This window comes from Salvia hispanica, chromosome 6, assembly GCF_029641045.1.
Source record: "Salvia hispanica isolate PSC_SH4W2 chromosome 6, Shi_PSC_v1, whole genome shotgun sequence".
NCBI lineage: Eukaryota > Viridiplantae > Streptophyta > Magnoliopsida > Lamiales > Lamiaceae > Salvia > Salvia hispanica.
Window position 1 is genome coordinate 45,667,249 of NC_142697.1, and position 14,731 is coordinate 45,681,979.

The following is a 14,731-nucleotide window of genomic DNA, read 5'->3' on the forward strand; positions in this document are numbered from 1 at the left end:
TGGGGGGTAGAAAAAATGTCCAAAGTAACATAAATGTGATTTTCTGATACCAAAAAGAAAATCCAGTGCATTCTTCAAATATTAGAGACTGTGTATTTAGTTGCCACGCTTATTAAGGATGAAAGCGTTGACAATTTATTTCAAATATTCAATAAATTATAATTAATGTGTAATGATGCTCTAATTAATTAATGTTGATGAGTTGTTTCCCAGCTCCCACTGTATTATAAAATTTCAAGTAGATGGCAGAGTCCCTATTTATTCAGCACTTAAACTTAATCTCTAAATTTTCCTAAGGCAAAGATTTTACCTAAAAATAGTAGCTTCAAATCCTACGTCCTCGTCGTCCGCCGCAGAGCCTCCCGCTTGTCATCACCGTCGGCCGCCACACAACCATAGTAGTTGCCACTTGCCGGCCGTGAAGGTATGTCGCGCTCTCTCATTGCTCTTTTCAGTCTTCATTGTTCTTAATTTTATTTGTACTGAAGTTGAAAGAATCATGTGTTAATATTAAAGATTTATGTTTAGAGCCTTAGGTATTACCATATGATATGAGTGTAGGTGCAAGAATTTTTTTTATGCAATTGCTTATCAATGTTGTTTTGCATAGTAATTAGTGTTGAATAATTCAATGATTGAGGTACTTATATGATGATAGTTAGGCCTGTCAAAATGAATATCTAAATTTTTGGATTTTGGATCGGGATCGGGTATTAAGATTTTTGGATTATCGGGATCGGGTATCGGGTTACCCGAATTACCCGATTTTTTAATTTTTTTTTAATTTAGTAAATTATGGATTTATTATGTTATTTAAAAATATAAATAACTTATTCAGATGTTAGAACGTATAAATTTTGAATTTCTAAATGTTTGTTATTTTCTCTTAATTTTGAACTACTTCAAGTTTGTATCAAATTCAAACTACAAGTTTGTAGTTAATTTCTCATAAATTTCGAACTACTTCAAGTTTGTATCAAATTCGAATTACAAGTTTGTATTTCTAAAGTTTGTAGTTAATTTTCTAAAAATGGTAAAATGGTAGGAATGAGTTAGTGGATTGTGGGACGCACATAATTGGAAAAATGAGACTAAACTTTCAAAGACGAAAGGGTAATTAACAGTACTTCCTTTTTGGACTTCAAATGTTCCATGTACCTCATAGACCAATGTCTTTTTACTACTACTGCTTTTAAAATAGTTTTGTTTATAACGCAGAGATTATACCTAAGAAACGCACCCCCAGAAAAAGAAACTTCAAATCGGAACGTGAGGCTACCGCCCGTTTGTCATCGCACAACCATAGTAGTCAGGCACGCTCTCTCACCGCTATCTTTTTCAGTCTTTCATTCTTCTAAATTGCTTACTGGTTACTCAAATTGCTTGTCGTTGTTTAGTTTAATATCTTAGGGATAAGAACATAGATAAGACAAAACATAATCAGAACTAGAACATACGTTTGAACTTATTTTAGGTTAGATTACTCCAAAATAGAGGACAGTTTGATAATTCGGCGCGGTTTGATAGATGGTAGTGATTCATTGCTGAATCAACATGAATGGTCCAGCCAGATCCAACACTGGTTTGGACCGTTGATGGTGATTTTGGGCTTAAGCCCGAAATCACCAACTAGCCAGTCCACTGGTTTCAACATTTTCTGCCCACAAAATCTTTTCTACTAATTCACTCATATCTTGCATGATCATCGTAAATGACTCTGTGCTTCACCTGAATCATCTCTACTATCCAACTCTCGAATCCCATCTCGATCATGATCTCCAAGTGTCTCCTCGTCATGCAAGGACTCTGTGCTTCACCTGAATCATCTTGAACAATGATGTTCATGCCTATTTTTTATCAATGTTATTGGAGATATTTGTTCAATATTCCTCTAAGACACTAGCCATTTTCGTCTTATGTTTTGTGGTTCTGTATTCAATCTTCTTTCCCCTCAAATTCTAGCAGCTCCAGCCTTCTTTCTTCACTTGAGCTTGATTTCACTCCTTTTAATTCATCTCTCTTAGTCTCTTATAAATTCTTGTAAATACTATGAAACTAAGTTTATATTTTCCAAAATGTTCTTGATCTTCTCTATAAGCTACACTAAAAAACTTCTCCATCGATTCATTCATTTTCTTTCAGGGTTTTTTTTGTAACATAACTTTCCGACCATGGAGAAAATGTTGCGTTGTCAAATTCGTTAAAAATGTAAAAGCATATATATGCTCTAAGAAAACATATTAATTCAAATTTATTAATTAAAATGAAAAAAGAATTGACTGTTTGTCCCTATTTACAGGTGAAGAGTGACCTTGTCTGTGAACCAATAGTTGAAGTGTCTGTGAATCAAACCAATACTATATTGGATTGATTTCCACCATAAATAAAGAGTAAAAAGAGCAGTTCCAAATCGCATAAATGGCAGATGCTATAGTTTCGGCAGTGGTGGACAGAGTGGCAACTATGATAGAAGACAAGATTCGGTATGAAGTCAATTTGGTGAAAGGCGTGAAGAAGGAGCTTCAAAATCTTTCCAAGAAGCTCAATGCGATCAGAAAGGTGTTGGATGATGCAGAAAAGAAATCAGTGAATGATCAAAGCGTCAAAAGTTGATTGAAGGAGCTTGAAAACACAACTTATGAGATGGACGACATTTTGGATGAATGGAACTACTCTCTTCTCAAACATAAGTTGGAAGATTTTGCAGAGCCTAAGCCTGAGCAAAAGATAGGATGCTCCTTCATCCCATGTTCATGTTTAGGTTTCAAGGAAATTCCTTTTCGTCGTGATATTGCCAAGAAAATAGAAAATGTGAACACCACGCTTAATCAGATCTTAATAGAGAAAGATGGTTTTAAATTTGCCATCTCTCTGCCTGTTACTCATCCCCTGCCGGTGCCCGAGTCTCAGCGAGAACAATCCACATCTTCGATTGACTTGAAGAAAGTTCTTGGATTGGACATAGTGAGCAAGAAGAATGATATAGTGAGAAAACTGATGCGTGATGATGATTGTACCCAAATTCTGTCTATAGTCGGGACGGGGGGACTTGGGAAGACGACACTAGCTCAACTTATTTTTAACGATCCTCAGTTCAATACAGATGATTGGTTAAAAATTTGGGTATGTGTTTCTGATCCCTTTATTGTGTCTAAGGTTGCCAACGATATTGTTAAAAGTGTGACAAAAGAGACAAGTTCTCCAGATGCCGACCCACTAGAAGTGGTGTTACAAAAATTAAAAGCATCTGTTTTAGGAAAAAAGTTTCTTCTCGTCCTTGATGGGTTTAGGCCTTGGGCACCATCGTACAAAAATTAAAAGCATCGAACCATCGGCCTTGGGCACCATTAGAGCCGGAACAGCACACGGACTCATACTCTCACGGATGACCCCCTTCTCGAGCAACTCCAAGACCTGTTTCTGCAACTCCTCGTGTTCTTTAGGCCTCAAACGATACGCTGCCTTATTCGGAATAGATGAACCAGGCAGGAGATCAATGCAATGTTGAATATCCCTCATAGGAGGCAGACCTGGTGGAATAGCTGCAGGTAAGACATCTGCATACAATTCCAGAAGCGGTTGCACCTCTGCTGGGATAGCCATGTCCCCAGTGTTCCCTTCGACCACCACAAGCACAAAGAAGTTTCTGGCTTCAGTCGCTGCAGCTACAAAAGTAGACCTCGTCAACAAGTTACTGCTCCCAACAATCTTATCATCTTTATTTGCGGCAGGTTCACACCTCTCGTCTGGACTGGGACACAAAGTAATGCTGGCGCCATCCTTCTTAAAGGTATACGTATTCTTGAAGCCGTCATGCTTGACTTTCCGATCAAACTGCCACGGGCGACCCAATAACATATGACAGGCATCCATAGGAATAACATCACACCATACTTCATCTTGATACCGTCTCCCAATGGAAAATTGAACGAGGCAGCGTTTATGGACTTTTAACTCGCGCCCTTTAACAAGCCATGACAGCTTGTAAGGCTGGGGATGGTCCACTGTCTTCAAACCCAATTTCTCCACCATGGTTGCAGATACCACGTTTTCGCAGCTACCCCCATCAATAATCAAATTGCATACTTTTCCTTTGGTGGTGCACTTGGTATGGAATATGTTGTGCCTCAACCACTGGTCATCCTCTGCAGGCGATATATTCAGAACACGTCGAACGACCAATGCAGGCCCACGATCTGCATAAACTAACTCGGAATCCGTGTCCGACCCAGCACCATCATTCTCAGATTCATCAAAAATAGGCGCATCATCCTCCCCAACAAATGTGACCATCTGCCTATTTGGGCAATCAGCCTGCATATGCCCGAAAACCTGACATTTAAAACACCGTACGGGCTGTCGCGCCCTCGGCCCAGGCTCAACAGACTGCCCAGGTTTCGTTGTGACCTGTTGTTTTGCTGCCACCGGTGCAGCTGGTTGTGAAGATCCCGAACCTCCATGAAAATTCGCCGACTCTCTGGCTGACGACCAACGACTCGAGACTTTCTTTCCTTTCAACTGCTTCTCAACTTTAAGAGCAAGAAAGTTCGATCCCAAATTGCGTTTCGCATGTACCGTGCGAATTTCAAAACAATCTGACACCGCCACCTTTTGCCCGATTTCTACGTTGAAACTGCATCACGTTTGGTCAGACGACAGCGACAAATGGGAGCCCTTGAGAATCAATCTTAACTGTGGTGCACCTGGAAGTAAAATTTTGGTGACAACGAGAAATAAAAGGGTGGCTGAGATTATGGGTAGTTTAGACAATGATATCTATTACCCGAAAGAGCTTAATCCTGAAGAGTGTTGGTCATTGTTGCGTGCCACATCCCTTCCAGGAAAGAGTGAGAATGAATGTGGGAAATTTGAGGATGTTGGCAGGAAAATAGCTAGCAAGTGCAAGGGATTGCCTCTTGCTGCAGTTGTTTTGGGAAGACTTTTGCGGTTCAAGGGTTTGGAACGGTGGAAACATGTAGAGAATAGTGAAATATGGGAATTGGATGATAAGGAAGTCAAGCTTTTTCCTCATTTGCTTTTAAGCTACAATGATTTGTCCCCATCTCTTAAGCGTTGTTTTTCATATTGTGCCGTCTATCCTAAAGATCACAGGATTCATGCGGAAACTCTGATAGAAGAGTGGATGGCGCAAGGTTATCTGCGCTCTGTTAGTGGAAACGGTGCAGAGGAGCTCAAAGGGCGAGAGTATTTGGAGGATTTAGCAATGCGTAGTTTGTTTCAAGACATTGAGAAAAGTGAGTCGGGGGAGGAGATAGAATGGTGTAAAATGCATGATATAGTACATGATTTTGCTCTATTTCTTAGGAAGAATGATGACAAGGAGACAAGTTGTCAAGTTTGTGATCCTTCATTGGTTTCTCATGTCCAAGAATATCGGAATCTATCACGGGACTATGATTATACTGTTGATGAAAGAGACAGAATAAGTCAAGTTTGTGATTGCATGAAAAGTGTTAGGGTGTTAAGAATTCGGGGTGGACTTCCTCCAGTGGGAATGGAAACGCTGATTCACTTGAGATGGTTGGATTTTAGTAGTACTGAATTGTCAAAGGATGGCCTTGGAATCATATGTAAGCTTTATTTCTTGCAAACCCTTCTCTTATCATCATGCGGCCTATCCGAGATTCCACGAGAAATTGGGAATTGGGTTGAGCTAAGACATCTTGACTTAAGTTGGAATCAGGGAATAAAGGAGTTACCAGAGAGCATTAGTAGTTTGGTTGAACTGCAAATCTTGAATATTCAAGTCACTAATATCAACTGTGTGCCTGAAGCACTAGGTGAGTTAAGGAATCTCCACACGCTGGAATTGTGCGAATTTAAAGTAGGAAGTGAATATAACAAGTTGGGTTTTCTGAAAAAGTTACACCGCCATCTTACTGGATCTCTAGACTTGGTAATCTACTGGAGTAGTATGAGTGAAATGGAGGAATTGGTTGAGGATGCTCGACAAGAACAATTGAAGACACTCCTCCAAAAACTTGAAAGACTCGAAATATCCTTTGAGGGCATGATGGATGAAATGGAGCAGTCATCATTTTCGTCATCATCAATATGGATGGAGGTAGTAGAAGCTCTCCTACCCCATTACAAGTTACATGCATTTAGAATCAGGGGATATAAGGGCTCCAGGCTTCCGTATTTGATGTCATCGCCTCTCAACTTTATAAAACAGATTCATCTGACTGATTTGAGTGAGGTGTCATCATTGCCAGCTATTGGGAAACTACCTTTCTTGGAATTTCTCTCTATAGCGGGTGTATGGGAATTGATTATGGTTGGAAGGGAGTTTTTAGGAATAGAATCTTCATGTGATGTTGTTGTTGTTGCATTTCCTAAACTTGAGAAACTGTCATTTAATGCCTGCTCCAAATGGGAGGAGTGGGAGGACATAACGGAGGAAGAAGAAGAATCTGCGGCCATCTCCATCATGCCATGCCTCACTGAGTTGAATATCTGGAGTTGTGGGAGTTTGAAGAAGCTGCCGCATCGCCTGCTGCGTAAGGTCTCGGCGTCTTTGCGGTCGTTGACTATTAGGTGGTCAACAGAGCTAGTAAAAACATACGGAGAGGACAAGGAAGGTTCAGCTTGGAGATCCATATCCCAACATAATCCCCAACTTCAACTTCAAAAATAGGTCTTATGCAAATACTTATGCTTTTGTGTTTGTTTTCCTTTTTTAAGATTGAACTTGGGATTGTTATAATAATTTTTTACTTTATAGACGGATACTCTTTTTCCTTTATGGTGTTTTTTCCACAGGGTTTTTCGCCATAGAGGTTTTAATGAGGTCCGGCCTTAAGGGATTGTTCTGTGTCCTCCAAGGTTTAGGTTTTGTTATTTATGACATGATCATTTGGCTTTTTTCAATTGTAGAAATAATATATTTATTAGAGCTACTCAAACTGGTCGGCGACTCAACACTCGACATCTTCTTTCTCAAACTCCGAATACATGGAGTGAAACTTAATTGCTTAAATATAGAAATTAACTAAGTTCTTAAGTAAACGCTAAGAGTTGAGTCAGCGATACGGCACCGACTCACATAACATCACCCATGACCACACGCTTAATCTCTTTCATAATTTTATATTTAATGTTTATTTATTGTTAAGCCATTATAATTCAACCGTGTAAAATAGCACCACTCACCTTCATTGAAAAAAAAACTTGATATTTCTAGGTGGCTCCAATATTCACTGTCTTCTTTCTGCAGTGTTGCTGGTTATTGTTAAGCCATTGTAATTCACCAGCCAGTGTTGCTGGTGAGTCACCTTCATTGAAAACAAACTTGATATTTCAAGATGGCTCCCAATATTCATTGTCTTCTTTCTGCAGTGTTGCGGGTGATGTCCATAGCGTAGGCGGAGTTGCTCAGCTACGTAGCTGTAGGTAAACTCTCCTCTTTCATGATGTTTAACACTAAAATTTTGAACTGAAGATTCTCATCTATTAATACAATTGAGGATAAAACACAAATAGACAATAGAGGATCTGATTTGGAGTTAAAAGGTTGGCTACCCCTTCTTCAAGCTCTCAAAGCTTCAAATGGGATTCTTTCATTGGATCTGAGTGGAAAATAGTTGAAAGGCAGTACTGCAAACACAAATACTTGCTCATTGACGATCGTGACTTGGTGTACTGGACAACAGAAAGAGACCAATTTCCATGCCTTGAGCACCTATGGGAATGAAGACCTTGAAGTTCAGATCGAAAGATCAGCTAGGTGAACTATACGAGGATGTTCTTCAAGTTCTGGCGCAAAGGAATTGGTTTTCAGATTTTTGGATGAATAAATGGAGCAAAGATATAAAACAGGTTCGTATAAATTGTTTTCCTGCCTTAATAGTTCTAGTGTTTATATGCAAAATAGATATGAATCATGTGATGATAGAGTAATGAAGTCTAACCGTGCATATGAACTAGTTGCCACTTACCTGTATAAAAGAATTATATGATCTGTCTAAATATTAGTACTCCAAAATATTTTGGTTTCATGATTTATAGTGTTTCATTGACTGCAACCCTTAACTATTCGACTAATTTTGCAGATGTTTCCAGTTGGCTGCTAGTTTAGGGTCGCCGAAAAATTTTTATGGCTGCCCCTGGACGGTCCAGCTGAAGAAGGTGGAAGCTCCGAGTTCTAAGACTGTGAGGTGGGAGAGGTTCCTCCCAAAAATGGCTCTATTATGAGTTAATGATGTTTTACTTACTTAAATTGTTTTGAAAATTTCAATTTAAAGCATTTTTCTAGTATTTTAGTTCAAGTCACATGGCAATATCTGGAAAATTAACCTCATGGCTTGATTTGCAAAAATTAGAAAGTTGGTCCTTAAGATTACAAATTCTGAAAAATTTGTTAAAAAATGCAAGTTCAGTCAAACATTGCATACTTTTCCCTCATGAACCAGACTTTCTTTCCTTGTCACTTGACAGTTTGATACATCATTTGTTGTGAATTTATAGGATGTTAAATTCCCACATGTTTTTTTCTCTGACTCTCTGTCTGGCCTGAATTTGTCAGATATCACCCAGGCTTGCAACTATGATTAGAAGCAGTTTTTTGAACGACATTGTTTGGAAACTAAGCTCTGTTTTTCTGAAGCAGTTGCTGCAGTTAATGGTGGATAAAAAGCTTGGGAGGGTCTAATCACTTTATCATGGAGCACACTGTTGCAAAAAAGTTCCAGTAATGAATAGCTTTTACATGAATACCTCGTGTTATTCCTTGCAATCGATTCATGGTTTATAACATCATTGTGTTTGTATTGGAAGTGATTATTAGTACATCGTCAAAATCACATATACTAATAAAGTGGTAAAGAAACATAGATATTGTGACCTAAGAGATGGATTGACTGCATCTTCTTGCCCATGTTGAGTATTTTACATATGCTAGATGATCCTGTGGAAGATCCCGGATCGTTACTAACGTTTCTTTTTTATCTTCAGATTAATAGTATGGCCAGGGCTGAAGGTGACATCGAGGAACCGATGAACGAGCAAGCTATTGCAAATGTATATGCCTCCATGAGGAACGAAATCAACCAAATCTACTCCAAGATCACCGAGCTTGAAATGGAGGTCAGCGAGCACTCCCTCGTGGTCAACGCCATAAAACCGCTTGATCCATCAAGGCGGTGCTACCGGATGATTGGAGGTGTCCTTGTCGAGAGAACAATCAGAGAAGTTCTCCCAGCCGTGCAGAGGAACAAGGAGGGTCTCGAAGAGGTGATTGCTCGGCTCAATGAAGCGTCCGAGAAGAAGAAAAAGGACCTGGCCGAATTCGAGTCCAAGTACAAAATCAGAATCCGGAAGGGCGATGGTGAAATGAAGGATGAAAGTAAGAAGGAAGGGAACGCGCAGGGCGTCCTCGTTGGCCCTGCCGGATCGAATTAATTGCAGTTGAAGGTTATATGCTTCTGTATCATCCTTTTTTTTTCCCTTTTATATCTATGGGTGTGCTGCTTGTTAAAAGTCTTGAAGCTTTTCTTGGGATAGGACATGATAACTTTGTACCGAGTCTAGTAATCCAACTTTTGAGTTATCATTTTTTTTTTCTGGTTGGGCATGGTTAAAGGACCTCCTAAGAATCGCAACCATCCTTTTTGTTGAAAATAGAAGCTAAACTATGCAAATATAACTATCCCACGTCGATATGCATAAAGACTTGAAGACTTGAAAGTTGAAACAGTGAAACTATTACTCCATCCGTGACTCGAATTATTTTTAAACACGAGAATTACCCGCAAGTGTACGAGGCTATCATAGTATAAGCAAGTCAAGAGTATCGTATCCACGAAGACAAATTGTGTAACTCAAGTACCACGAACCGATTTTGACTACTATCTAGAAAATCCGGAAGAGTTGGTTTTGATTTTTAAAAAAAAACAAATTAACATAAACAAGCTTAAAGCACGCAACAAAGAAAAGTTTCAAATAAAGAGAACACGGTAGAGCCTTGGATCCAACTACAACGAACACGATGTGAACAATTCAACAACTTCGATCACCCAATTAAAGTCTCTAGGATTACTAGGAAAGCCGCTAGTCTAGACTAAGCCCTCTCTCGAGTGCACTTAATCAGTTGATTAATCATTAATATTGAAGTCTCCTTCTAATACTCAACAATTAACTCCTTAAAACAAAAGGCTAAAGCCCTCACTCTAGAATTCCTTCTCTCGAATGCAAATTATCTAGGTGTTGTTCACTCTTTTATCAATCCTAATTAGGTATCTCTCGATTACTCAAAACTAGGCCAACAAACCCAATTGGTAGCTAAGCAATTGAATTGAAAAGGCACAAGAACGAAACAAAGAAATCACAAGAGCATAAGGCAATCAAAAGTCCTTGAATTAATCAAAAGCATTCATTGTAGTCTTCACCAAAACTCTACGAAAGATTTAGCTACTCATATTCAATACAAATCCACAAGAAGAATCCATAGAAAGATAATTGAACATAGTAAACTAATAAAAGTACTCCCAAGGGTGAATTGAATGGCAAATCGTCTTCGTCTTCAAACTTGTTGATGAATCGGACTTTTTGTCTCTTCAATCTGCTCTTAAAGGTGGAAAAGCTGTTTCTGGGCGTGTGGAAAGTGTGCTGAAGTCGAACCCTAGGTCCTATTTATACCCGGGGCGAAAATAGAAGAATTCAGCAGTTACGAGCAAATCGCCCGGCCGGGCGATTTTTGAGTAGCAAAACGCCCAACCGGGCGTTCTTCTAAACCAACGAATTGAGCAAAACGCCCGGCCCGGGCGTTTTCTCATGGAGAAACGCCCGGGCACAGAGAATACGCCCGGTTTTGGAGACCAAACGCCCGGGCTGGTGCATAAAAACGCCCGGTCTAGTGTAGTGCAACGCCGACCTCCTGCTTTGGTACCAATTTCGTCTGTTTCCACCTGTTGTGACTACAAAAACTCGACAAACTCATCATAACACTAAAATACATGATCATAGATGAAAACTCAAGTAATGTGCTACGAAATACTAAATTATGCACTTTCAAACAACTAAAACACTTGCTAAACTATGAGTTTATCAGATGGATATCAATAGAATCTGTCAAGATGATTCGATTGGAATATCCTAGAGTGACAGAATGTTTTGAGGATCTTTTGATCACTTAAATAGTTTCTGACACAAGTCATCGCCTAATGTAATAAAAAATGACTACAAGAAGGTTTAACTGAAAAGTAGAAAATCTTCAGAATAATAGTCGTTAAATTACTGTTAGAGGAAAGAAACATGATTGATGATAGATTCATAAAGGCTGCATTTTCTTAAGTCCTAGTTCATTTGAACAAAAGACTAGATATGGAATTGGGAGAGCCTGAATTGTCGTCAAAGTTTGTTTAAAGCGAGAAAAGATGCTTTGTGAGTTGGATTGACCTATTTTCAAGAAGGACAGTAACTTACATGACAATGCAACTTCTAAATAAGAGATCTTCATCCAGTTAGGTTTTTGTTGCAGTGGGAGCTATTAATGCTCAACTATTGTTTTATGGTTGATGCTTAAGGCATCATAGTATTAAAATAATATAAATGCGACAAGATTGAGTATTCAACAACACATCAACTTCTTAATCATTGAATGTTAAAGTATTTATGGCTCTTAGCCTTAAGGCCAAGAAAATACTTAGAAATTGTTCGAACTAATCTAGACTATCAAGATTTTGACATTTCGTTAAATAGTTTGACAGTTGAGAAAGTCTGTTTAATGCACTATGAGTTAGAATCATTTGATTTTTCAAGAGATTCAGAATACTTATAGAAGTGCAACATAGAAAGACTAACAAGTCTTAATGGTTTACACCATAAGAAGACGAGCAAAGGGTTATGATCAGTAGTAGGAGTCTAATCTCCATTAACGAATCCAAGCATTCATCTAATGAATGGGATAGTTATGTAAGAAGGAATCGAAGTCTTTATAAGACAAGTTTGATTAAGTGATGAGTTTTACTCATTAAAATCTTATCATTGATGGGATAAACATTAAAGAAACTACCAACATCAGTACCTTCTACAAAACACGAGTTGTGGACTAGAGCGTCTCTAGTCTAGCACATCTCAAGGTGTAATGTTGTTCCAACATGTGTTGGAAAAGTGTCCAAGAAATTGGAGTTGAGTACTGAGGTATGTTTTAAGGTTTGTCCCAAACAATGTAAGGTTATAAGTTCTGTAATCTTCAAAGATATAATTCTTGTATGAAGATTAAGAGATGAACTACAAGCCTAACAGCGTGATAACTCTCAAAATAAAGAGAGATATATCGGATTTTCCACATTACCAAGAAGTCATACCATTAGAAACTTTTGCACTAGTAAAATCAACTTCAGTACCTCAGATTGTAAGAATCATATCGTAATGGGAGCGTTCCACTGGAACACAACAAGTTCATGGGTCTAAGAGTGTCGTAAGACTCAGTCTTAGATTAACTTGAACATAATCCCTTTAACTACAATGTAGTATTGGTTAATTTGGATAATCATCTTTGAACAGGTGATAGATTCCATATTACAATCTAAGATAGACAACATGTTTTACAAGACTTGCAATACTACCTACAGGCTGTGTCAGTCAGTGGGAGCAAGTATCTTTGCAAATGTAAATGTGGATCTCAAATGGCTAGACAATGACAATGGGTTATGCCCAAAGAGAATTATCTTCTCGCTATCGTTGTGCCAGAATTTATTTGATCATATTGTCTATTATAACTTACATAAATTAGAATGTATGTATTATGATTGTCAAGACAGCCTTCTATAAATAGAAGTCTTGAGGAAATCATCTACTAGAACGTTCTAATGGATATGTAATTAAGGGCAAGAAACGCATGATTAGAAGCTTATATAGACCTTCGTGGTCTTAGGCAAGCATCTAAATCAGAGTATATGTGTTTTATCAAAATTGTCAAATGTTTGGAATTTGACATGTGTGCTTAACAGTGCTGTAAGCACAAGGAAGTTGAAAGTGCATTACATATGGTATTATTGGTACTCTACGATGATGAAATCTACAAAAGTTGCAAACAACTAAGATTGACATCTGGCGTAGGAAACTGGTTGTCTACCCAGTTTAAGATAAATGATTTAAGAGAAACTAATTACATTCTTAGCATCTAAGTCCTTTTAAGATTGCTAGAAAGAATGTTGAGATTCTCTCAGGAATCCTATATCTACATATTGCTTGGAACATTTAAGCATTAGAAATTCCATGAAAAGGTTTATACCTCTCAAGATGGAATTGTCTTGTCTCTAGTCAAGTGTCTTTTGACGCTTAGTGAGATCAAGAATTATGAGACTAGTTTCGAAGATAGTTGTCTCATGTATGCTATAATGTGTACTAAGTTTGATATTAGTTGTGCTTATGCATAGCAAGTATATATCATATTGACCATGACAAAGGATTTTGATTGAGGTAATGAATATACCCTAGTGCTTGAGAAAGGCTAGTAACTGTATTCTAGTTTACCAGTCATTCATGCAATGTCCTTGGGGTTACACTGTCTTAGTTTTATGACTAATCAGTGATCGAGTGAGTCATCCTCTGAGTATGTGTTTACCTTAGCAGTATCTTCCTAATAGCTTTAATCGTAAGTTTGAGTATGCCTATGAGTATTACGTTTGGTTGTGATTACTCTAGTGAAGGCTAACTCAAGGGACTGACGAGCTAATAAGCTAAGCAATCACATAGAGAGATGAAATTAATTAAAGATCAAGTACGCAGCAAAGACATTATGGTGCAAAATATATTATCAAAGAACAACCAAGCAGATTCTTCTTTCACCTTGTGAAATGAATGGTAGTTCGATATATCTAGAATCAATACCTGCTTTGTGTATAAGTGGGAGAGTTTTTGGCAGTGGGTATACTCGAAAGCATGTTTTGAGTATAAGTGGGAGATTGTTAGGTTTGGTATACTGAAAAGCATGTTTCGAGCAAGTTTCGCACGAATAGAATCTTGCTTGTATACGTAAAACTCTACAATCCACTTTTAACCCGATTCAGTATTATTCGAGCAGTCTCGCACGAATAGAATCACTATTATTATTACATTGTGTTTGCTTGTGCATTTATAAGATGTCTTACAAACATTTAAATGCATAAGAAGTAAACAAAGTCTAAGTCTTTTGCTTAGTAGACCGGTTGTGGGCGTCGTCCACTTTAAGGTAACACGGTCAGATCTATGCAATGCTTTGCAAAAGAAAAAGAAGAATTTCACAACCTAGATAGGCTTAGACTACCTATCGTGAAAGGTTGCAATGTCAGTCCGCATATTTCTAAGCCTTACTGAAATAAGATGACATTGGTGTGGTATAGCACTGAACGGATCTAACAGCAAGACGTGTCTTTATGCTATCTACTGAAAGACTAGGTCTTGATAAAATACTACTCCCTTCGTTCCATAGTAGTAGAGTCATTTTGCCATTTTGGTACGTTCCATAGTAGTAGAGTCATTTCCTTTTTTGGTAAAAGTCAACACATTTCTTCCCACCTACTTTACTCTCTCTTACTTTATTCTCTCTACACCTCTCTACCTTTTTCATTTCTTACTTTATTCTTTATTTACTTAACTCACCTAACACAACTTTTCTTAATCTCCGTGCCGAAAAGAAATGCCTCCACTACTATGGAACGGAGGGAGTATTTCTTAATCTACATATGTTAGCATTGAGCATACGGTATTGATTATGCACTACTTTGAC

General features: G+C 38.2%; 1 protein-coding gene, 2 long non-coding RNA genes and 1 pseudogene across 4 annotated transcripts; all 4 read left to right on the top strand.

Annotated features, from left to right (window-relative positions):
• The first annotated feature begins 277 nt into the window (after positions 1-277).
• Positions 278-1,301, top strand: LOC148923928 (uncharacterized). The gene is made up of 2 exons (XR_016132826.1): positions 278-424; positions 1,219-1,301. It is a non-coding gene; the product is annotated as an uncharacterized LOC148923928 (long non-coding RNA).
• A 1,048-nt stretch (positions 1,302-2,349) lies between these two features.
• On the top strand, positions 2,350-6,891 carry LOC148923929 (putative disease resistance protein RGA1). Its single transcript, XM_089061262.1, has 2 exons — positions 2,350-3,283; positions 4,641-6,891. Exons 1-2 carry the CDS (start codon positions 2,644-2,646, stop codon positions 6,656-6,658), a joined length of 2,658 nt encoding a protein of 885 aa, XP_088917388.1. The 5' UTR covers positions 2,350-2,643; the 3' UTR covers positions 6,659-6,891.
• A 234-nt stretch (positions 6,892-7,125) lies between these two features.
• LOC148923930 (uncharacterized) lies at positions 7,126-8,171 on the top strand. 2 transcript variants are annotated; one of them, XR_016132325.1, is made up of 3 exons: positions 7,126-7,286; positions 7,360-7,839; positions 8,073-8,171. It is a non-coding gene; the product is annotated as an uncharacterized LOC148923930 (long non-coding RNA). The 2 variants fall into 2 exon arrangements; XR_016132324.1 differs by lacking the exon at positions 8,073-8,171 and having other exon boundaries at positions 7,360-8,016.
• Positions 8,172-8,944: 773 nt separating this feature from the next.
• Positions 8,945-9,592, top strand: LOC148923931 (prefoldin subunit 2 pseudogene; annotated as a pseudogene).
• The last annotated feature ends 5,139 nt before the right edge of the window (positions 9,593-14,731 follow it).